The sequence below is a fragment of the Notamacropus eugenii genome, chromosome 3, assembly GCF_028372415.1.
Source record: "Notamacropus eugenii isolate mMacEug1 chromosome 3, mMacEug1.pri_v2, whole genome shotgun sequence".
Taxonomy (NCBI): Eukaryota; Metazoa; Chordata; class Mammalia; order Diprotodontia; family Macropodidae; genus Notamacropus; species Notamacropus eugenii.
The window spans coordinates 83,984,864-84,010,144 of record NC_092874.1 but is presented as its reverse complement, the minus strand read 5'-3'; the positions used below and the strand labels follow the sequence as shown (position 1 = coordinate 84,010,144).

The 25,281-nt window shown below is 34.3% G+C and overlaps 1 protein-coding gene across 9 annotated transcripts in view; it reads left to right on the top strand.

The window, feature by feature from the left end:
• Window positions 1–25,281, top strand: part of ZMYND11 (zinc finger MYND-type containing 11) — a 160,125-nt gene that overhangs the window by 114,701 nt on the left and 20,143 nt on the right. For all 9 annotated transcript variants that reach the window (XR_011976190.1, XM_072650070.1, XM_072650072.1 and 6 more), the window contains 7 exons: window positions 773–934; window positions 16,336–16,413; window positions 16,961–17,053; window positions 19,428–19,515; window positions 20,387–20,442; window positions 22,512–22,589; window positions 23,825–23,943. Coding sequence is in view for 8 of the 9 variants with exons in the window: in XM_072650070.1 (XP_072506171.1) it covers window positions 773–934; window positions 16,336–16,413; window positions 16,961–17,053; window positions 19,428–19,515; window positions 20,387–20,442; window positions 22,512–22,589; window positions 23,825–23,943 (674 nt within the window). In the remaining variant the exon portion in view is untranslated. The remainder of the gene's footprint in view (window positions 1–772; window positions 935–16,335; window positions 16,414–16,960; window positions 17,054–19,427; window positions 19,516–20,386; window positions 20,443–22,511; window positions 22,590–23,824; window positions 23,944–25,281) is intronic.

The window sequence follows — 25,281 nt, the reverse complement described above, 5'->3', positions numbered from 1 at the left end:
TAGGAAATGAGAAGGTACTAAAATTAAAAGGAATTGAGAAAGGCTTCTTGTATAGGGATTTTAGCTGAAACTTGAAGGAAGTCAGGGAATACAGGAAATGGAGATGAAGAAGGGAAGAACTCCAGGCATGAGAGACAACCAGAGAAATGTCCTGAACCAAAAGATGAGTGTTTTATTCAAGGAACAGCAAAGAGGCCAGCATCACTGGATTAAAGAGTATGTGGTTTAGTGAAAGGTGTAAGAAGACTGAAAAGGCTAGGATCCGGGAGACATGTGCATTATGAGAGGTTTGGAATACCAGAGAATTTTGTATTTGTGGGAGTTGGTAGGGACCAGCACTGTAGGAAGATCATTTTGGTCTTTGAATGGAAGATAGTTCAGGACAGTTTATTTAACTTTATTCATATTGATAAATTAATTTATAATTTAATAAATTAATAATTATTAGCAAGTTGATTGTTGTTTGTATCAAAGGTGAGTGGTAGATAATTTTATAGCTTTGGATATAAATTATATTTGGATTGGTTTTGAAATTTTATCTTGATAGAGTTTAGGGCAGCATTTTTAAAAATTATTGAAGTCCTTTAAGATTCTAGATTTTGTAAAAAATATATATATATATATATATATAAAATACAAATCAAACATAGTAAATATTCAAATGTTTAAATTATTTTACTAAAGGGCTTCAGATTTTTTATTTTGTTCTGTATTGTTGAAGATATCAATAAAATATTACACCAAGTTTTGTTTTTGTTTTTATTTTTTGTAGGACTGGGAAACAGAAAATCATGACTGGTATTGTTTTGAATGCCATTTGCCTGGAGAGGTATTGATATGTGACCTGTGTTTTCGTGTTTATCATTCCAAGTGTTTATCTGATGAGTTCAGGCTTAGAGACAGCAGCAGCCACTGGCAATGTCCAGTTTGCCGGGTAAGTATCCCTGAGCTTTAATGTGCTGTTTAAAAGGTTGGTTTCATTGATAACTACATTAAAGTGTACCCGATGGTTTGGCTTGATTAATGAACAAAATAATAATATATTGCCTTTTAAAATGCTGATAAACACAAAGAGTATAAATGTGGATATTTCTGAATACTGAAATTATTCTAGGGTATTGCTCATGAGGACCTCTTAAACTCTATACCACCTTTTCTTACTCTGAATCTGTTTGCTATCTGTCACAGTTCAAGGAATGGATGGCCTTTGGGGCCCAAGCAGTATTGTGTCCTCCCAGATTCCCTTCCATAAATATTTGATTCGAAACTTCAGAATCTGTGCCATCCAGAGAAACATACTTCCAAGGCACATTCTGAAAAGTAGAATGTTTTATTTTAAAGTTTTCATTCTTCCCTTTTTTATTAACAGCAATTTATTTTAGTTAGATCTTGAATTAGCTTTTTTTCTTTATGTTCTTTCTTGAGGGGAGTAGCAAGGCAGGAGCAATTGGTATTAAGGATTGGAGGGCTTTTTTGTTAACAGGAAGGCAAAAAACAAATAATATTCATAATTCATTTTATTTATTTTCCCCAGCCCAATTAAAACATACTTAATATAATGGTAGATGGGTATAAGTTGACATATGATTGCTATATGTTTAAATTTAATATTTAAAGAATGTTTTTGACTAATACCTGAATTGTTCATGGTTACTCAGTATGCTAAAACATTTAGCAGCTTGTAGCTTACCCAAATTACTTGTAGAGCACTTCCATATATTTTATTGCCTCTATTAGGTAACTCTGTATATTTGTTTATTCTTTTAATATTTCCCACCTTTGACATCACAGAGACTTTCTGAAAGAATGTAGGCCAAGTCTAGAACACATCCTCTACTCTTCTCTACCATCTGTGAATCACAGTCTTATTGCCACTATGGTATCTTATTGCTGTTCGGTTTGAATAGTGTAACAAAGTAAGTCATGTGGGAAATAAAATTAACAAAGATTTATACTTAGAGAAGTGTTCAAATGCCATCATTTAAGTGGCCTGAGTCTGTATAGATGCCTCATTGGCCCTGAGTTTTTTAGAGGAGGATAGATTAGATGACCTCTGAAGTCCCTTCTTGCTCTATCCCTGTTATTGTGAATATGTCTGTCAAACAAAGTTGCTGTTTCAACCAATGATATGTATATTCGTATTAATTAAACAGTACCAGCATTAAGACATGTTCACTTTCATAGATTTGGTTATATTTCATAGATCATTCTCTTCAGGCTGTCATCCTGGTAGAAAAGAAGAAAGTTCCTAAGAAAGTCAAATTAGGGGAAGACAAGCAACAGTGTCAATACTCTAAGTTGTGTCTCTCAGTTCCAAGTATTATAATAATGTACTAATAATATCCTTGAGGTTTAGCAAAAAAACTGAAAATCCAGAAGAAGTCACTAATGCAAAGAACCCTAAGCTTAGAATCAAAAGGACCAGAGTAATAATAGCCCCAGTTCTAACTCCTGCAAGACACCTGACTCCTAAGCTTCAGTTTCCATGTCTTTACGTTGCAGATAATCTTTCACTTCTGACCTTATGGGATGGTTAAGACAAAGGTGCCTTTTTTATAAACCATAAAACCCTATATAAATGAATTAATGTTTTTAATGTACAGCATTACTTTTGACTAATTTTTAGTGGCCAAATAATTTTCAATAAAATGTAGTGAATCACAAAACTTTTAATTCTGAGTTGTTTTTAAAATTCCATTTGAGATGCTTCATATGCCATATTAACAATTATTTAGATCTGAAAGAGACCTTGAGGGAGATCTAATCCAAAATTTTAAATTTACATGTGAGGAAACTGAGACCCAGAGAGGTCAAGCAGTTGCATAGGACCATAGTTGTAGAGCTGGAAAGAGACCTTAGAGGTCTTGTCCTTTCATTTTATAGATGGGAAACTGAAACTCTTAACAAATGACAGGGTTACACAAGTGAAAAATGGCACAGAAAGTATTCCAACCAAGTCCTTTGACGACTTTTTTCTGTACCATGCTCCTGTGTCCATCTGTCCGTATCCCTCTCTCAGTTATTTCTGAAGACATGTTAATGACTTCCATTAAAATTAGTTACTAAATTTTTTCATTCAGTTCCCTGTAAATCCTATCTTTTTGTCACTTGAAAAATTGTTTTTACTTGATAGTTCATCCACTTTCTCATGTAGATCTTGTTAAATGGCATAAAGACAGCTAGTTCATTAGACGATGTGTTAGGATTGTATTACAGAGAGAATTCCTGTTCAGATACAGATTTGACTGAGTGATATCTGAGGTCTCTCTCAAAACCTGAGATTTTGTGAAAATTCAATGTTCTTTCTCTTCTACTTTTTCTTGTTTCTTTTTGTAGCCTAGAAGCTTCTTTAGTATCTTATATACTGAAGTTCTATGACTGACAACAAAAACTTTGAGCTAAATGTTTCTTTTGTAATCCACAGATTACATTTTTTAAGAGAGAAATTTTTTTTTTTTTTTGCAGGGTGGAGGGGAGGGAAATAGTGCTGTATTGGTATTATAAAATGGAAATATCCACAGACATTTTTATTTTTCTGTGAAGAATTATTTTATACATACATAACATGTATATAAAAATTATTTAAACATAGCTTTCTAATATTGGACTGATGAAGGAAAATCTTTCCTTTTTTAAAAAAATAAGTTTTTATTGATGTCTTCTGTTTTATATATTATCATAGTTAACCCTTGTATATCTCCCCTTCCCCCTATCAGAGAGCTATCCTTTATAACAAATCGTATTTTTTGAAGACGAAAGAAAGAAAAAGAAGAGGGGGGAAATCAGCGCAACTGATTAATATACTGAAAAACTCTGAAAATGTGTTCATTATGTAGTATCTGTGGATCTTCCACCTCCAGAAAGGGGTGGGTTGGGAGTGTCCTGTCATATCTCTTCCTTTGAGTCCCTCTTGAACTTTATAGTTTTGTTATATTCACTTTTGATTTTTTGGTATGTGGTTCTTTCCATTTACATTGTTGTAGTTCTAGGTTTATTTCTTCTTGCCTCTGCTTACTTCAGTCTGCATCAATTCATAAAGATATATCTTTGCTTCTCAGTATTCATCATGCTCATTTCTTACAGCACAGTAATATTTCACTGTATCCATGTACCTCAATTTGTTTAGCCATTACCCATTCAATGGGCAATTTTGTTTCTAGTCCTTTGCTATCACAAAGAAAAACTACTGTAAATATTTGGGATTATATAACAACCTTCTTCATTGACGGATTCCTTCCTGTATAAGCCCAGTAATAGAATCTTTGGTTCAAAAGGTATAGACATTATAGTCACTTTCTTTGCATAATTCTTAATAACTTTCCAAAATTTCATGACTCCACCAACAATGTATCAGCAGTGTTTTAGTATGCCTGTAATTACACAACCCCTGTAATATTGACTTTTGCCATTTTTTGGGCCTCTCTGCCAAGTGGCAGAGTGTAAAGTGAAACTTCGGAGTTCTTTCAGTGAAGACGAATTAGCTTTTGTAGTGAGGAACTGTGGAAGATAAGGTGCTAAATATTTAATGCAAAAAAAAAAAGCATTTTGCTTAAGGAAAACAGTAATTAACACTGAAATGTGAATAAGCTGAAAGTAAAGTATGCTTGATAAATAATTTTTGAAGAAATCATATAACAGCAATATATTTTGGAGAGATCATGTAAAATCAGTTCATTTCCGTGTAAAAATTGGCCTTATAATGTTGCTAAGATCAACTAGTCAATCAACAGGAACTTACTATATGCTTGGCATTAAATGCTGGAGTTACAGAGAAAGACAATAACCAGTCCTTACTCCCAACAAATTCACAGTCTATTGGGGAGACAGCATGCAACAACTGTATACAAACAAGAGGTATGCAGGATAATTTGAAGATAATCATAGGGGAAAGATACTAGCTCCCTTTTCCCTCTTTAAGGGGAAAGGACAAAAGCTATTTTAACCAAATCACAATGGATTCTTATGGAATGTGAGATTTTAACTGGGATTTGAAGCAAACCATGAAGCAGATATGAAGAATAATGGAGTTAGAGGCATTAGGGACAGCTCTGAAAGCCAAATAGAAGATTTTATATTTGCCCAGGAGGTAATAGAGAGTGTCTGAAGTTTAGTGTGTGAGTTAGAGCAGGACAGGAAAGAGGGATGACGTGGTCAGCTGAGTGAAGGATGTATTGGAGTGGAGAAAGACTTGAGGCAAACAGAGCAACCAGAAAGTTATTGTAGTACACAAGTCATGAGGATTTCTACCAGGGTGGTTGCAGTAACAGGAGAAAAGATAGCATGTATAAGAGATACTACAAAGTAGAAGGGCATTTGGGTGGCACCATAGTACGTAGAGTGCTGGGCCTGGAATCAGGAAGACTCATCTTTCTGGGTTCAAATCTGGCCACAGACACTTATTATATGACTCTGGACAAGTCACTTAATCCTGTTTTCCTCAGTTTCATCATCTGTAAATTGAGTTGAGGAAGGAAATGGCAAACCACTATATTATCTCTGCCAAGAAAACCCCAAGTGGGGTCACGAAGAGTTGGACTCAATTGAATGACAACCAAAATAAAATAGAGAGGACAACACTTAGCAAATGATTAAGGGCAGGGAGTAGAAGATGAAGATGGAGGATTTGAAAGGGTAAGGAGTGCATAAGAACACCTAGGTTGTGAGCCTGAGCAACTGAAAGGATGGTGGTGCCCTCCACAATAATTGAAAAATTAAGAAGAGGGGAAAGCTTGGAAAAGGATGAGGAATTCAGTTTTAGATGTATCAATTACAGGACATCCAGCTGAAGATATGTAAAGATAGTTGGAGATGTGAAACTATAGGTTGAGAAGGAGGTTAAGGTTGGATAAATAAGTCGAAGCGTCATCTGCATGAAATAATGCCTGAATCCATGGGAGCTGATGAGATTATCACATTTAGAGGGAGAAGATAAGGAAGCCTGAGGCAGTCTTGGGGAGGGGGTGCCCATGATTAGTGGGCATGACCTGTGTAAGATCTAGCAAAGGAAACTGAAGAGTGGTCAGACAAGTAGGAGAACTTGGAGGGAGCAGAGTGACAACGACCTAAAGAGGAAGAATCAAGAAGATGGACAATATGAAAGATAAGGATTGAGAAAAGGCAATTAAATCATTAGTGATCTTAGAGAGGGCAGCTGGATCACGAGGAAACCATACTCAAGAGAGTTAAGAGAGGGAGGGGGGAAAGGAAGCAGAGTTTTTCATCACCAGTTTGCAAGCAGCTTTGTCTTGTACACCCAACTCCCTCAGATGTTTTACAATAATGCCATATAATCTGTATCAAATTGCTTACCCTCTTATGGAGGGAAGGGAAGAGAGAAAATTTGGAATTCACATTTTTTAAAAAATAAATGTTAAAGTATATGAATTTTTAAAATGTATATTATAGGATGATCTTATCTATGTATTCAGCAGACCTATGTTTATTATTCAGTATGTTCATGGGAGAGGGAAGATTCTTCAACACTCCCCCAAAAAAAGAGCAAGTCAAAATATATAAATATGAATATAGATATAATGCCAATAATCGTTTCAAAAATAATTTAAAATCAGTTTTTCTAATACATTATTTCACAGGAAGTATCTCTTTTTGGCATTCTACTTTGAAATATCGACTTTTGTGGATTTCATTTTTGGCCTTCATTTTATAAACTCCCTGAATTTCTTCTATTATAATGTAGTTTGTGAATGTTTAATTGGCATTTTGTTTTAAAACAGAAAAAAGCCATGCAGCAAACATTTGGGAAATGTCTACCTTCATGTTTTAGTAATGGAATATGACATTCAGTCTTCGTTCATGTTCTTAAAACTGTTGTAGTCTATATGAAAGTTTTCTTTTTACCTTATTTGAATTTTGGAAAGGAGATTGTTTATATCATGTAACATCTCAATAAACAGAGACAAAAAAAAATCTCACTATTTAAATGACATGGTTATAGTATGTTGCATGTATGTGTTTGTATGTATGTATGCAAGAGTGAAAATACCAGTAGTGTTTTGTTGTAGCCATTTTCTTTTGTCTTCTATAAATGAAGAAAATGGGCTATTGTAAGGAAACCCTGAAGCATTTCCTTCCCTACCCCACTTGTAGGTGGTAGCACTTGATTTCTGTTCAAGGATTCGCAGAGGTATTTATACCACAGGGACAGCTTTTGCAAACGTATAGAGTTGGAAGATAGAGTGCCAAAGTTTGGAAATACCAGTAGACCAATTTGATACCAGTCACACTGTAGATAATGCCTTCAAAGAGGAAATTGATGCTGTGATGTTCTATTCTGTAAAATTTCAGGCTTCAAGTGCCCTTCAGCATATTCTTCTGTATCTCTCTGTACTTCTCACTAGAAAGAGAATTATAAGAAATGAGAGTGTACAAGAAAACTTATCTTCTTTTGTACTCAGTAAAATATATAGCTAGTACCCTCTTGCAAGTAGAAGGCAGTTTAGAATTTGTCTTGCAGAGCTCTCAAACAATAAGTTTCTTAAATGCATATAAAGCACACAAGTATTCTGAATTCTCTAGCTGAGACTTGTTTAAACATTTTGAGGCAGCAAGGTTGCTGCCTTTTTTCTTTCATCTTCTTAATATTTATGTGTACTCTTAGGTGGATGAATTTTGTTCTTTTAACTTTAAGGAAATTTCAACTAATTTCTTAGCTTTTTCCATTTAAATGCAGTCTCAAAATTAGGTTTTTAAGATTCTTTTAAAATAACTTGAAATCATTTTGGAAAATTTGGGGTGTGAATTGGATGACCCACAGTGATTTGTAAGTTTTTTCCTCCCAAACTAATCCCCTTAGGTAGAATGTAGCCCAAGTGAAATCCATGCAAGTAATCCTAATTTGGTTTTATGACCATTTATTAATACTATAAAATTGTAACACTATACTCTTCACTGTACCTCAGAAGTTCAGATCACTATATAAACCTAATTGTATCTTACTATTAGACCAATGAAAAATATCTTTTAAATGTGAGGGGTAATTTGAGCTACAATAAATAATAATTTATTTAAGCAATTAAACCCACAAGTATCACTTTTCCCAATGTACTTTTAAAAACTAAGAAATACTGTATCCCGGTGTAGCATTTTTTCATTATTGAGAATTACCTTAGTCCAGAAATAAAATACAGTGGAACAACCGACTATAGGACAAGGAGTAATGGAAAATTTTGTAGAAATTGAAACTAGAGGAAAATTTTTAATAATTTAAAATGTGAATTCCATAGACTTTTTAAAGATTTTGGTTTATACCTAATCCAAATGTCATAAGCTCATTTAGCATTTTAACTTCTTTGACTACTATCCTACTGTATTATGTGATTACTGGATCTTTACTGGGATCTAATTGCAATTAGACCTTTCTTTAACAGTCTCCCATGAAGTAACTGCTGCACTTTTTTTTAAAGTGGCCACCCCAGTAACTTGTGTTAGTTTCTGTGAAATCTGACTCACCAAAAGGATGGAGTGTTTGTAATAAACTTGATTCTTAGGAAAACAAACAAAAATAACAAGAACATGGATGGTAAATTTATGAAATTAAATATTTTGTAAATGTTTAATCATTTTCTACTCATGAGTTTGTTCCACATTTTGTCGTTGTAGAAAGATCATTTTTCACATAAGTAACTGAAAATCTTAAGTGACTTATAGTTTATACAATGTTAGCAACAGACACCAGACTTGGTTCTTAGCCCCGAGGACAGTATCAGTAGGATCAAACATCTAGAACTAGAATCCATTTCAGAGGCCATTGAGTCCACCACTTGATATTACAAATGAAGAAATGTGCCCTTTGAGGTAACTGACACATCCAAGATTACACAGGTAGTAAATATCAGCATCAGAATGAGTTCTCTCACGCCAGAGCTAATGCTTTTTCTACTCTACCACCCTCTCCTCCATATTTCCACATCAGCAGAAGTCTAAGTAAGCTTAAATGAATTATCTGCCTTACAGTTTCCCAGGCATATTTTGATCATTCTTAAAATTTTTTTAATGTTCACACTTTTATCTTAGAACTAGAAATGGAAAAATGTAGCACTTAAATGTTCTCATCTTTTGAATCCTTTAATAATACCATCTTCTGTCTCTAAGCTTTCCAGTTAAAAAGGGTGGTTTACATGAACAGGATCAAATATTAGATTTTAAAATAAAATGGAAAAGTCTTGATTAAGAACAAAAATCACTTACATAATCTTAGTAATAAACTTTGTTAATGTAGCAGTGAAGGAGAAAATTGCACTTTGCAGTCTTGTCCAGTATAAACCACAGGATTTTCATAGTAATTAAAATAGCATGTATATCAACAGAGTCCTTTCTCTGAAGTGTGTAATCACCTGAGGTTTTATTGCCATTTACTTATCATAATGGCATTACTTGGAGCTAAAGAGAAGGAAAATACTACTGCTAACAGTCTTACTTATTTTTATTAATTCTGAGATATAATGCTGAAAACCACATTTTTTTGTCTTCATAAAACTGTTCAATCACCAAAGTAAAAGAATTTTTTAAAATTTTCATCAGATAATGATAAGGAAGAAAATAATTTAATGTAAAAATGATTTTAGTGTGTGCTTATGTATTTTTTACTGTGACTATCATAGACCTATTTTTCTATCTTGTTATAATTTAATTTTTATTTTTAAATAGGAGAAATTAAGAGGAAAATCGTTATGAGTAATCTCGTACATCAGAATGGTTGAAAGCAAACCTAGAAAATAATGCTCAATGAAGTAATTTTTGAAACATAAGTATAATTCACACTTGTTCAGTTTCAGTCCTGTGTCTGTATTTTCCTGACCCCATTTGGGGTTTTCTTAGCAAAGATACTGGAGTGATTTGCCATTTCCTTCTCTATCTCATTTTGCAGATGAGGAAACTGAGGCAAACAGAGTTAAGTGACTTGCCCAGGTTCGCACAGCTAGTAAGCATCTGAGGCCAGGTTTGAACTGAGGAAGATGAATCTTTCTGACTTCAGGCCTAGCACTCTATGCACTATAATGCCACCTAGCTGCCCATAAAATGCACATACATTTACCCTTAGTTGACTGCACAATACATATTACGTAAATGTATCAGATCATAGAAGAAAACTCCTAAGTATACCTAAGACTTTACTTCACTTAAGCAAAGATCCATTGGAAAATGTCATCTACTAAGACCTGAAAAGAAAGATTATTAATACCATTTCAGAGAAGAAACACTTTCTCTGCATTTTGCTTTTGTAAATTTTTTGTCTATTAAAGATGAATTCTTTATTGTGGGGAGATAGAGTTTTGAGGGCACTTAACCACTTACAGTAACTTGAAGAATAATTTTTAGGATATTTACAGAAGGGAATTGACTTTTACCGTAGTCTTTCAACCAGAATGTAGGCTCTGTGTAATTTTCCCTGCAAGAAATAAGTTGGACTTTGTAGCATGAGTTATAAAATTCTTCTTAAAGTGTTACACAAGGATCATGTTCTAATAGACTGGGGGCAGGAGAAGGGAAGGTAGCAGTTAAAGCAGTCTGTTCAGAAACTGAAACCAGTTTAATTCGAGTGGAGAGTTTATTTTCTTTTCATGGTTCTGAGACCACATTTTTCCCCTCTTACTCAAATCTTATTACTTCCATCTTCTGTAGTTTCCAGATCTAAGTCATCCTCTTGAATTGGACTTGGATGAAAATAGCCTTGTCTAGCATCCTTTCTATAAGCAGATTAAAACATAACTGCAAACTCATTCAAAATCAGATTTTCATTGGATATTATTTAATTTTTTGAAAGTCATGTCCCTAGCTTGTATGGTATAAATATTACTCTTATGGGTTTTCTAAGGAGGTAAATCTCAGAGTTATCACATTTAAAATGTCTATCTCTGTAATGCTGAATTTGTTAGTCATTTAAATTGTCTTAAAGGGATACAAATTAGAATGAAAACATTATGATGTTATAACACAGGGCTTTGTTACTTCTAGATTTTGGTTTTCATTGTAAATGGAAGTAAAAATTGAAAAGACCTTTATTTAAGCTATGTAATTTCATGAAGTAATTTTTACATGATACCTAACCTTAAAACTTAAAACAGTGGTTTTCTGTAAGGTTTCAAAAGTGGTTTAGTATGGTTTCTTTAGTTTCAAACAAAATATAGTTGAAATATACTTTAGCAATCAATTCTATTACATGTATTACATATTACTCTTCTATGATTTTTGACCTTAGGAAAATGTCAGGTTGTACAATTTTCTAGGTCTCTGATTTTGAAACAAAACAAAAGGAGACTTATTACAGTCCCACAGAGAGAAAAACTCTATGTGTTTATTTTGGGGGGATGGAAGAGAAAAACCATCCCTGTCTTCCTCTGAATTCACGTTTGGGAGACAGGATATGTGTAGCAACATAGTAGCCTAGCCATTCCTGAAATTGCAGACACAGCACCCTTATTCTCACAAAACTGTGTGGAATTCCCTGAAGCTTGAATTGTTCAATTTGAGTACAGGTTCAGGTCAAGCAAAGAATCCAGAATGTAGAAGTTTGTTCAGAAAGGGAAATAATTGAGCTCTCCCTATGATGAAAATGGTTGAATAGAGCATGTGACCAGAATCCTTAAGTAAGTTTCTTTGTATTATTTTATTCTCACAGAACCTTAAAAAGCAGAGTGTATTTTTACCTGGACTGATATCTAACCCAAAAGCATTATAATCTCAAAGCTGGAGGCCACACAGATTATGTGTGTTTTGTTTTAAGTTAATCTTGTATGAGATCGCCAGAGTAAGTGCTGTTTGTATATGATTTATGATGTAATAATATTTGGAACATTGTAGTGAGTTAAAGTGATTGATTCAGAATTTTCAAGAATTGAAGTAATAGTGAGTTCATGCTCCTAAGAATAGGCAAGATGACTTGAATTCAAATATGGCTTCAAACATTCCTGGCTGTGTGATTCTGGACAAGTCACTTCACTTCTGCTTGCCTCAGTTTCCTCATCTGTAAAGTCAGGGTGAGTGTATTAGCACCTATTTCCCTAAGTTGTAGTGAGGATCAAATGAGATAATAATGCTGAAAATGCTAGAAAGCTTGGGGGAGGGTGGGGCAGTCTTTGATCTGGAAGGTTAAAGGGAGGCACTGAAGTTTATTGAGTAGGGTAGCAGGTGCTCTGACTTGTGCCTGAGACAGATCACTTTGATAGCTGAATGGAGGTTGAATTGAACTGGGGAGAGACATGTGGCAGGGAGACCAACCAATATGTTGTTGTAATTGTCCAGGAATTAGATTATGAGAGCTTGCAGCAGGGTCATGGCCCAGAGAATAGGAGGGGCAAGGTGTAATCCATAGGATTTGTCAGCAGATTATAGGAGTTGAGGGGGACACTAGGTTGTGAGCCTAGAGAAATGACTAGGAAGATGGTACTTCCCTCAATATGAATAGGAAAATTCGGAAGAGGGAAGATACACATTTATGGGTGTCCAGTGGCAGTTAGAAGTGCAAGACTAGAAGTCAACAGAGAGCTTAGGGCTGGATAAGTAGATTAGACAGTTCTTACATAGAGGTGGTAATTGAATTCATGGGAACTGGTGTGATCACCAAGTATCTAGGGAAAGCTAGAACCCAGCCCTAGACATTGAGTGCCCTGTGGGACAACCACAGTTAACAGACCTGAATGAAGACTCAGTGAAGGATTCAGAAAGAGCAATCAGACAGGCAGGAGGAGAAGCTGGAGGGAGTAGAGAAACAAAAACCACAAGAGAAGAGAGTTTTCAAGAAGAGGATGATCACCAGTGTTAGGGGCTGCAGAGAAGTCAGAAATGAAAGTTGAGAAAAGACCATTAGATTTGGCAATTCAGAGATCATTAATAACTTGGGAGAGAGCAGTTTTGGCTGAATGATGAATGAGAATTAAAAAAGAAAGTTGAGAGGAAAGGATGTGAATCGCCTTTTCTGGGAGCTCATCCACAAAAGGGAAGAGAGGTATGGGATTCAAGTAAGGATCTCCTTGATAATGGGATTCTGTTCATGTCCGTGGGCTGTGGGAAAGCAGTCAGAAGATGAGAGAGATTGGGGGTTACAGAGGGAACCATTTGCTGGGGTAAACAGAATGGAATGTCATCCCATGTACATGTGAAAGGGTTTACTTTGGCAAGAACGAGGGCCCCCTCATTATGTGAGATGGGTGAATGAGGAGATGAGCTCAAGGGTAGAGCAGGGAGCTCTTGGCAGTTTTTTCAGAAAAATATGAACTGAGTTTCTCAGTTTAGAAGTTTGGGGAAGAGGAGCCATGGGAGGGTTGAGGAGGGAGATAGAAAGGTTTGAAAGAGCCACTGTGGTGAGTGAGATAGTAAGTTAATTAAGAAAATATATAAGGATTCCTTTGCCATAGTAATGACCCTATGAAGGTTATGTAGCATACGTTTGTACTAGAATTAACCCCATTTCACGATTTCTCCACCTTCATTCAGCAACTCATACTTATAAATAAAAGCAATAGATGGTAGTGATTCAAGGTTGAGGCTAAATGGGGAGGATGGTGATACGGATTATATGGTGAGGGACTGAGAAGAGGACAAAGTAGATTTGAACTAGTTCACTAGTGGTTCAAGATGGAAAGGGAGAGGAGTGTATGTAGTTAGTGCAACCGTGATGGCCTGGAAAAGAATTTGGGAATTGAGGGATTAAAGGTAAAAGTGTGGACAATGAACAGAGTTGTTATGCTCAACCAAATGTACTTATTAAGTTCCTACCATGTGCCAGTGTAGTAAACACTTGAATAAGTGATATATTTTAGACTTCGCTGAAGCAGGGATGAAAATTTGTGCTTTTGTTTAAAGTAGAAATGTGTTGAGAAATAAAGGATAGGATTCTGAATTCTCTAATGGGAGACATTTGTCCTTTTTTCCCTTTTAGTAAGTGATTTCTGTAGCAAATAAAATAAAAAGAAATGGTGTTTAAAGCCACTCGCAATAATAAAAGTTGAAGTTTATAGTGAATATAGCAAAGAAATTCATTTGGTGAATTTATGTACAGAATCTCTTTTTTCTCAATTTGCATATATCATAACTAACAAAGGTTTAGGTTTTAGTGATAAAGATAAAGAGTATTAATAGATAATACCAACCAAACTAATTTACAGACTTAGTATTATTCCAAGCAGATGTATAATAGATCGTATAAAACTAGGCAAAATATTGACCAGATTCACTTTGAGGTATAAAAAGTCTTATAATCTCCAGAGAAATTATGAAAAAAATAGAAATGAGCAGGGCTAATCGTTACTGATTCTCATACTGTATTACAAACTAACAGTCATCAAAACTGTTTGGTCCTGGTTTTAAAATAGAAAAGTAGATCAGTGAGACAGACTGGATAAGGAAGATTCAGAGTTATACAAACACTATAACCCAACATTTGATTTAAAAAAAAAAAAACAACACAAGAATACAAACACTGGGAGAAAGATTCTCCCTATTCAACAACAACAAATTCTAGGAAAATTAGAAGAATGTTTGGCAGAAAATAAGATGGAAAATATATATGCCACAATAAACTCCCGAAAGGATAATAAGCAATTCCACCTTAAAGGATACATCATTTTTAAAAATAAGAATAAGGAAGCATGGCCCTTTCAGAACTATATTACAGGAAGGGCAGTGAATTGGGGGTTCCTAGAGGGATGCAGACACTACAGACAAAATAGATGTTTTCTTTTCTGTTAAAAAGCTCTGCTCATAAATTACTCGTAAAATGCAGTCAGAATAAGAAGAGAAACAAATTAATGTGAAAAAACCTGCATCATGTGTCTCTGGTAAAACTCTGATATCCAAAATAAATAGGAAATTGACAAATAAGACTGAGCCATTCCCCAGTAGATAAGTATTCAAAGGATGGAAACAGTTTTCTGAAAGAAAAAAAAAAGCTATTTCAAACTATATCAACATGTTGAAGTGAATGCACAAAATCACTAGTAAAAAAATACAAATTAAAATAACAAGATATTGCCTCATACTCATCAAATTGCCAGGGATGATGAAAGAACTATACCAGGTTGAATGGGTTGTTGAAAAATAGTAAACTGTCTTCCACTATTAGTGAAACTGTAAAAATAATACAACTGTTGTAGATAATAATTTGGAATCATTCAAGAATCCTCACTAAAGTGGACTTTATGTTTTTCTCATTACTATCGCTTTTACAGCAGTCATTCTTTTTGCACTCTATCACGCCCTTCCTTCACTCCTGAATCCTTTTTAAACAAAGCACAGTAACCCCATCTGACAGCATATATAAAGATCCAGCAATCCCCAGGGAGGTCAAAGTCAGAAAAGTCCCGTATATGCTAAGCTATTGATAGTAGCACTTTTTGTGATATCAAAAAACTGAAAACAGAGTAGGTATTCATAAATCAGGGAATAGCCAAACAAATTATATATGAGTGTAATTAAATTTACCATAATGGCATATAATTAATGGAGGAAATGACAGAAATAAGGAATTCAGAGAAATATGTAAAGACTTGTATGAACTAATAAAGAAAAATAAAAAAGTAGACCCTGGAGAACAATTTGCAATTTGCTGCAATAATATAAACTAAAAAGTGTTTCTTTGTTAAATAGGGTTTTTTTCCCCTTCTAGAGCCTTCTGACTTTATAAAGAAGAAAGTATTTCACTTCAAAATTGCTAAAGAATTAGCATTTTTGAAATAACAAATTTAAGTATCTGTATGAAAATTCACCATTACGGTTGCTATGGGCAACAGTTTTCATTAGCTCTTTTTCTTTATTATAAGAGAAGTCTGTTGTGGAAAGGTATATTGCAGCATGAGTCATAAAAAACAAAAGATACCAATAAAGCTTTATACCTTGAGCTATTTGGTAAAACATTTTTATATATCATTTTTAATTAGCTGAACAAGTCTACATTTGTGATTCTGTTACATTCACATGAAACCTTGCAAATAAATACTCTTATAAGACTATTTCAGGAGCAGCTAGGTGGCACAATGGATAGAGCACCAGCCCTGGAGGACTTGAGTTCAAATTTGATCTCACACACTTGACATGTATTAGCTGTGTGACCCTGGGCAAGTCACTAAACCCTGACTGCCTCAAAAAATATATAATAAATGCGCATACTCTGTTACGAATAAAATATAAGTTTCTTTAAAGTCCTTAGTAAAATGCAGTATACATTTTACTTTTAGCCTGATTATTGCTTTTTAGATTTTTTAATTACGCAAGAATATTGCATTTTTAAATAAGTATTGCAAACAGTTTTTATCTGTGTAAACTTATATGTATGTAAAAGAGCAGATTTGTAATTAAATACCTTTGGTTGTTGTTAAACAGAGTATTAAGAAAAAAAATACAAGCAAGCAGGAGATGAGCACATACCTGAGATTCATTGTATCCCGCATGAAGGAGCGGGTGAGTCCTACTAGGGAATCTCTCATTCCTTCCTTCTCTTTCTTCCCCTCTCCCCCCTCCCCCCTCCATTTTATTTCTGAAATTAACTTAGAGGAAATTTTTGATTTAAGTGCCCGCTAGTACTATACTAATCAGTATAAAATGTGAAAATCAGTGCTTTATTACATTGCTTCTTGCACTAAATAATTGTTTTTAGACTTTTGGCTGTCTTTTTACTGGATTTCATTTTTGAGTCTGTCATCTTTTATCATGCACTTTAGATTTGAAACATGACTTGCTTTAAGTTCTATTAATGGGTATTAATTTTTTTTAATCAGCAATTAGAATTTAGAACTGAGATTTTCTAGAATCATTTAAACAACTATTGTTACTATTAAAATTAAGAATTCTACTTACAAAGCACTCAGTTTAGTATGTTCTTCAGTTACATTTTAAAGATTTTTGATAAAATTTCTTCATAGACCTAAAATATTTTGATTTATACATATTTATGATTTTCATGTTTTACTTAGCTTCCATTTTGAAGTTTGTTTAACAATTCTTGTAGGCTATAGATCTAAACAAAAAGGGGAAGGACAATAAGCACCCAATGTACAGAAGATTAGTACATTCAGCTGTTGATGTTCCTACAATACAAGAGGTAAGGTCACATTCCAACCCCTACCCCACCCAATATATCTGCTCACAATGCTTTTGAAATTGAAGAGTTAAGTTGCCCAATAAGAGTTGTGGTTTTAGTGTCCTTTTTATTTTTAATTGCATGCTTGTCAGACACAAAACTATAAGGAGCAATTAGCATACTGTTATGACAATCAGAATCTAAAAAAAAGATCATAAGCTAGAACATTGGGCCAGATCTAATAAAATGAGATTTAATAGGGACAGACATAGTTTTTATACTTACTTGGGTTTAAAAAAACCCACTTCACAAGAACAAGATGGGGGAATTGTAGTAAAATTGCCAGAAAGCTAATACATTCTTAAGCTGCATCAAAAGAGCTGTATAGTGTCCAAGATGAAGGAAACGACATTAAGGTAGGCTTTGCCTTTATTAGGCCATATCTCCTGTACTGTGTGTAGCTATCGATACCATATTTCAGGAAAAATACTGCTAGGAAAGCAGAGCATCTGGGTGGAAAAAGGCAGCAAAGATGAGTGAAGACTTTGAAAGCAAGCCATCTAAGAACTAGTTTAAGGCCTGGGAAAGAAGACTTGATAGCTATACGTAAGTACTTAAGGGGTTGTCATGAGAAAGAGAATTTTATGCATTCTGCCTGACCCCAGAGGAAAAAACTAGGAGTAATATGTACAGCAGAAGCTACCAAGAGTAGATTTAGAACTTTTCTAACAGTTTAACTTCCTCAGTAATGAAAAAGGCTATCTCAAGGAGGAATTAGTTTCCCCTTCACTGGAGGCGTTCAAGCACAGGCTGGGTGTTCTCAGAGGGATTCTTATTCATATAGCAGAAGCATTAGAGGAGTCTCCAGGGTCCCATCCTACACTGAGGCTCTGGGATTAAAGAACTCCCAGTTCTCACTGTCCTTTTAACACCGTGCATTCTGAAAGGTTAGGCCAGTAAAGTGCTAGATAGGGAAGCTCCTACCTCTTTAGAAAGGCTTCAGCTCTTTACATCATCCAAGACACTGCCCAGATAAGTTTGAAGAGGGTCATCGTCATCCTACCAAGGAATGCATTTGCTGGTCACAGTCAATTCTCGAAGGTAGAAAGTGAAAAAAAGAAAAGAGAAAAAGAAAAAATAATAATAAAAGGTGGGAAGTAGTTGTAATCTGATTCATTAGAGGTTGAAAAAACTCATAAATAAAAGAATGTCTTTCAACATATTAAAAACAATTTTAAAATAATGATCAAAAGTTAGTCATTTTCACAATTCATCACATATTTCAGGTGTGAGGGCATATTTCATAATTTGGTCCATTAAGTTTTTAGTGTTCTTAGATCTTAGAATAGAACTGTCTGCCTCCCTATCACTTCCCCAGGAAGTTAGAAAGTGACAGTAGATGAAATGAAACATTTTTACCAAAAAACAGACTTCCTTGTACTTTTCACATAATTGATATGTGCTGAATTGAATTTCGCTTTTTGGTCTGAGATCTAACCCACTGTTGTGGTCCCAGAATGTTAATGATTAATTATGTAATTTTCCACCATGACAACCCAAAGAATTAACCATGATGTTTCCAGTTAAGATCAGTATTATTGAAAAACCTGTTCTTCATGTGTCACTTTGAAATTTTTAGCTATAACTGTTAGTCATAAAAACTAACTGTTAGTCATAAAAACTTGTAGATACTATAAATAGCAGTGCTAAACCCCTCAGACTCTTCTGAATCTGTGAAGCAGCTAGGAGATATTAATAATTTGCAATTCAAAGAGATTTTACTTCAGGAAAAAAAAACAAAATGAGTTGTGAATTCCCATGATTTAATTTCCTTATCTTAGACCATATCAGGGAATTGGGGCTTTTACTTCCACACTAAATAACCTTCTCATATCCTCAACCCTAAGAAGCAAGTGTGATAGAAAAATCATCAGATTGTCAGTCAAAAGATCTAAAGTCTTGTTCCCTCTCTGTCAGTACCAATCAGGGCCTTGAGCAATTTGCCTCACTTTTTTAGGCCCCAGTTTCCACAGCTGTAAGAGTTTTATAGTAGAAAGTTCCTAATTTTCTATAATTCCATAACTTGAAGAGACCCTTTTGAACTATAAGGTCAGTCCAGCTAGGCAGGCATAAAATGACTTGGTAGAATGTATCATTAATGCCTATGAAATGCAATTTTATTTTCTTAAATGTTCATCCTTATCTAATGGTATATAGGCAGCTTTCACCTTCTAGTCGGGAAATTAAGTGGTTTGTCACCTTGTGAACTTGTTAGAAAGACAGTTCCCTTTACCTTCATTGTGACCTGCCTGTCCTTGAGAGTTTCATAAGGTAAACTCATCATACAGAAATACTTTCTTATTATTTTTTGATATTTTGCTCTTGTATTCTGCAGAAGGTGAATGAAGGAAAGTACAGAAGTTATGAAGAATTCAAAGCTGATGCTCAGCTTCTTCTTCACAACACAGTGATTTTCTATGGAGGTTGAGTCGTTTTGTTTTTTTCTTTTAAATCATTTGACTTCCAATAGAGGGAAGTATTTGACTTTAAAACTACTGTAGAAATGAGCATTAATTGTTTTATTTACAACCTTAAATGCATAGCCTTAAGTAGGTGTAAGAAAGTGCCAAAATTAGGGTATATATTGGACCAATTGACTGCAATGGTAATAAAATTAAAGGCAGAAGAAACAGCTTATGAATTGGCTATAATCGCATAATGCAGTAGACAGATCACTAGAATTGGAGCCAAAAGGCATGAACGTAAATGTCATCTCTGCTTCATCTAGCAGTATGTAACGTGGAGCATCTCTCAACTTGAGTTTCTGCATCTCTAAAATGAGGATAGAAATGCTTTCATTTTCTACCTCCTAGGGTTGTTGTAAAAATAAATGAGATAAAGTGAAGGAAGGGGGAGGAGGATATTGGGCATATGAACTTTATAATTACAAAATGCTATTTACACATGTGTGTATTATAATATTACAGATAATAAACAGATTATGATTGCTTCTGTAGTTGGTTTTTTTGTTTTTTTTTAAATACAGATGTCTTAGTCAATCAGTCCCACAACCAGGACTGAAAAAAATTCCTAAACTAGATATGGAAAGGCAGGAAGGTACCTCGAAGGTACCTCAACAATTGATACATCTTGCTCTGTAAAATATTTTTGTTCATTTTAATCTTTTAGTAGAATTTGATTTAGAGAATACATTTAGTTTAAAATAGCACAGTTGCTTATGTTTTCTGAAGTTGTAAAAAGCATAACGTGAATACCCTGAATCAAATATTTTAATTTGGCTTAGCTCATATTGTTAGATTGTTGATAATAGGTGATGTCTGTCTTTAATTACAGCGGACAGTGAACAAGCTGACATAGCCAGGATGCTCTATAAAGATACATGTCATGAGGTAATTTGAAAGCTCAATAACTAAACATTTAAGGATTATGTCATACTAGTTGAAGAGAACACTGGGTTTTTTTTCTCTTATAACATAAGATAGTTACGATGACATTTCTGTATTAAACCTTACCACAGGAGTGGTCCTACTCTTTTGCTACATCTCATTGCCTTTATAAAGGTGGTTTTAAGTATTTTATTTCTTTTACTTGTGATATTTTGGTTATTGGTTTTTATAGAAAACACCGCTAATTAGCTCTAGGAAATGAAAAACCATAAGTTTTTCATTTCCATGTCTTTATAGATAGACAACAGAAATGGTAATAATCATTTAATTTGTTCAGGCTTCAAGCTTATTTCTATTTTTGTGAAAATAAAAAAATTCACAAAGTTTACGTTTTGTCGTTAATAACATCTGTGGCATCAACTATCTTTCTTTCCATAATCAAATTATTAGTTTTTTCAGCTACTTTTTAATTATATCATTTCCTTTCTGTGCTTATCCCTATGTTAAATCATGAGAATATCTGCAAAAATCAAGTGTTTTTCCACTCTATAATGTTATTTTATCAAAAGTAGTTTCATTTCCATGCCCAGCCACACATTTTTACTAATAAATACACTAAGAAAAATTAAGAGTTGGATACTAGACAGGAAGCAATTTATATTATGCCCAGAGATCAGCTGTGAGCTAAAGGGAACTCTGATGGATTCCAGTCCTGAGTCAGAACCAAGCTCCTCCAGATGCATTTATGTCTTGTGACAGTTCTCTGGCATAAGGGAGTCCCTCCTAGGTGGACAAAGGTTCCCCTTTTGACCCTTGTTTTTGAGTACTAGGCTTACAGTGCCCAAGCCCCCACCAGATGTGACTGACAAAAAGGAAAGTCCCTGTCCCACCACCAGGTTTACATCTAAGGAAAGGCCCAGGGGGCAGCCAGAGACATCAGGGATAACAGAAACCTTCATGAATTTAGATGCCACGAGTAGTACATCGTAACAATAGGGGCCAGCTTCATGCTTTGGTTTTATTCATAAATAATGGGGAAGAATGGGAGAGAGGGAGGAAAGGGGAGAAGAACCCCAATGTGCAAGTCATAAATATACATATTAACATTGAATAAAACGTAAAGGTGGCACTATATTGGGGAGCACAGAGGTACAAGGCCCTTCAGGTGCTCCATTCAGGTGGGAAGGCTGGGTCCCACAGCAGCAGCATACTTCTGGGGAGGAAAACTGTGCTGCCAAAAAAGGGCGTCTTCACCTGTGGAGGGGAGAAGTACTCTTCTCCGAAGTACTCTTCTGAGAGTGGATACTAGCCCCTGTTGTTATGACTTATTATTCATGGCATCTGAACTTTTTAAGGGGTTGATTCCCCTTGACTTCTCTGACTGGCCCACAGGGTTTTCTTTAGACATAGACCTGGTCCCAGGAGAAGGACTTTGCCTTTTGACAGTCACAATTCTGGTTTAGGTTTGGGCACTGTGAGCCCAGTTCTCAAAAGCAAGAGACAAAATGGGAACCTCTTCCACCCAGGAGGGACTCCCTTCTGCCAGAGGACTATCATGAAACACTTCATTAATGTTAAATCCCTTTGCCTTGCTGTCGCCTTGAGAAAGGCGGTTAACCTAAGAATCCCTGCGAAGACTGAACCAAGAAATCCTGCATGTTCTAACTGGGGGCAACTTTCAAAAAACAATAATTAATGAAGCAGATATTCAAACAACATTTCTTTAGGTCCATATTGGCATTTTGATTTTAAGATTTTATCACTCATAAATACATACTTTTGCCTGGGCAGGTGGTATTTTTTTTTTTGATACTTTTCTGTCATTTTTCAGATGTGACCTAAAGGCAGTATTTTTTTTTATATAAAATTTAACTTTGCTATTACTTCTGCTATTATAATTATTTCTTTTACCAGTATTGAACTTAAGCAACTTTGTAGAAGACTAAAGCTTGTAAATATTAAGTTGTTTATAGAAATCTTAATTCTCTTGGAGTTCTTATTGATGTGTATGATATTTTTACACAAAACAACTAAATATTCTTTGGTTGAATTTTTTTGTTTTTATTTTTCAGCTGGATGAACTGCAGCTTTGCAAGAATTGCTTCTATTTGTCAAATGCACGTCCCGACAACTGGTTCTGCTATCCTTGTGTATGTTTGTGAAATTTTGAAATTTCCTTTTTTTTTTTTTTTTTGTGATTACCAAAGTTTTGCCTCTTAAATGTTGATTGTTTTAAATATATTTCCAGTATATTCAGTTTTTGCTGTGGCAAAAAATACCTTTATAATAAATATATATGTGCATATATTTTTACATACAATACCAAATTTTCCTAAAGTTGATTTCTTTTTAATTTTTTCATAAATATATAAGGTCAAAGCTATGGTTTCATGCATTAAATGTGTTAAAGTCAGAAGCCATTAGCAATAGAATTGTAATCATAATCACTCAAATCAAAATGAAAGTTAAAGTGGCATTTAGTGTTATAAACTCAGAGTCTTCTCTATATCTGGTATTGAGATACTTCAACCTTGATTTTTTTTCCCCACTTTAGTTACTTTTGTTTTGTTTTATTTGGCCATAGCATTCTGAGTGCTCTAAATGGGTACTTACCAAGCTGAATCTAGGGAGGAATGAGAGAAAGGAATTTAAGTGAGCCTATTTAATCCCATGCTTGCCACCCAATAGCTTCTGGCCCAACAAGGCCATGAAAAGAATCCATGAGTATGCCTGTCTGACAGTCCCTTGCAGGCCCATCACCCAACTTCGTTGAACAGATGGAGGTCTTTGCACCCACCTCACAGAATTGTTGAAAAGATCAGATGAGATAATCTATGTACAGTTCTTCCCATACCTTCAAACACTATATAAATGCTAGCTACAATTAAGGTGATTAAAGTAACCAAGTGATCCAAAAATTATAACTTAAATAGTTTATTATATCCCTGAAAATCAGTTCTATAGCCCTTAAGATAGAAGACCTTAAGAGCTAAGCATTCTTTGTTTTCAATGCACAGTAACATCCATGGCTTTAAATGGTACTGACTGACTTGTTCTGTAATGTAACTGATAATTCAGAGAAGATTATTTTGAAGCATGTAGGAAATGGAGGGGAAGCTACATAATTACCTTTTCTTCAGCAATGATTGTATATATTTATTTTTCTTGAAAAATGATCACATTTTCTTAGAGGAGGGAACATTATCTATTGTGTAAAAACATTCCATATTATCACATACACATAAAACATTTAAGTTAAAAGTAGAAAATGACAGCTTTGATTTTAAATGACTAACGTAATAACTTACCCTTATAGATTAAATACTAATGGTATTTTTAATGTAACATTTAAAAAATTATGAAGGGAAATGTATTTTATTTTTAGATACCTAATCATGAGCTGGTTTGGGCCAAAATGAAGGGTTTCGGGTTTTGGCCAGCCAAAGTCATGCAAAAAGAGGACAATCAAGTTGATGTTCGCTTCTTTGGTCACCATCACCAAAGGTAATTTATGGATCTCTTATGCAAATTGTCATAACCTCCCTTAAAGAAGTTGTCTTTTAATGTTTAAAGATGTATGCATGTTTTCAAGACTCTTTCAAAATATAACCAAAGATTATTCAGTCATAGAAGACTTGAGGTAAGGGCCTCTCTCGAGTAATTATAAAGTTTGAATTATATTAAATAAAAAGAAATGAAGCATATATATTTAATTTAAGCACATGTATTTAATCCAATACAACAGGATTTAGAAAAAAATTGCCATTTGCATAATCATCTGATAAATATATTTAATATGTCTGAATCAGTCATAAAGCCTGAACCAAATACTTACTGAGCAAATAGAATAATATATCATTTCCTTGTGTATTAAATTCAGGACATTTGTGGTAACCAATACCATTTAATAATGTTACAGTAGTGTATTAGCCTTGAATATTGGTTAAACGAAGACAGTAGGACAGAACAGTTCAGAGTATATGGGAGTTTAGTGGTATTATAACATGATTATAGTAGTTTCAACCTTTCTAACAAAGCCCTAATAAAACTCAGGGATTTTAACATTAGGCAAATTAATACCTTTCAGGTAGAAGGTACAGTTAGACTAGGTGCATAAAAATATATGTAATGCTTTTTAAAGTGCATTAGAATTGTATGCCTATAACAGTAATAAGACATAGTTTCTAACTTAGAAAACTTTGTTTTTTCTTTGTTTGCAAAAGAGACTCAGTTTCCACATTGTATTTTTCAGAGTATGGATTTAGATGTTCATCTATGGCAGAAATAATTTTTGTTTTTCATTTCCATAAAATTATTTTGGGTAATTTTGCTTCCACAAAATGGATTGAATATATATATTGAATATGACACATACATCTGTATCATATCTGCCAGCCATATTGATGTTGCTAAAATTTTAGTTAACACTTAAATTTTTAAGTTTCTTTAATAATGTCATTAATAAATTTTCTAGAAAATGGGAATTCATTTATGTAATAAACATTTATTATGTAATTACAGTGCTCTGTGGGAAATATGTAAACATTTATTGTGCCTACTATGTGTTAATCACTGTATTAGGTTCTAGGGCTACAAAGGCAAAAATGAAAGAGTCCCTGACATTAAGGAGTTTATGTTCTATAAAGTGATATAAGTAAGGCTCCCATGGATTTAACTACCATCTCTGTGCAGATGACTTGGAAATACTACCTATCTACCGGGCTTCTCCCTGGAGCTTCAGTCCAATATCATCAGTTGACTATTAGATATTTCAAACTGCATATTCCAGAGACATTTTAAACTTAACATGTCTAAAACTGAACTTACTGTCTTTTGAGGCAG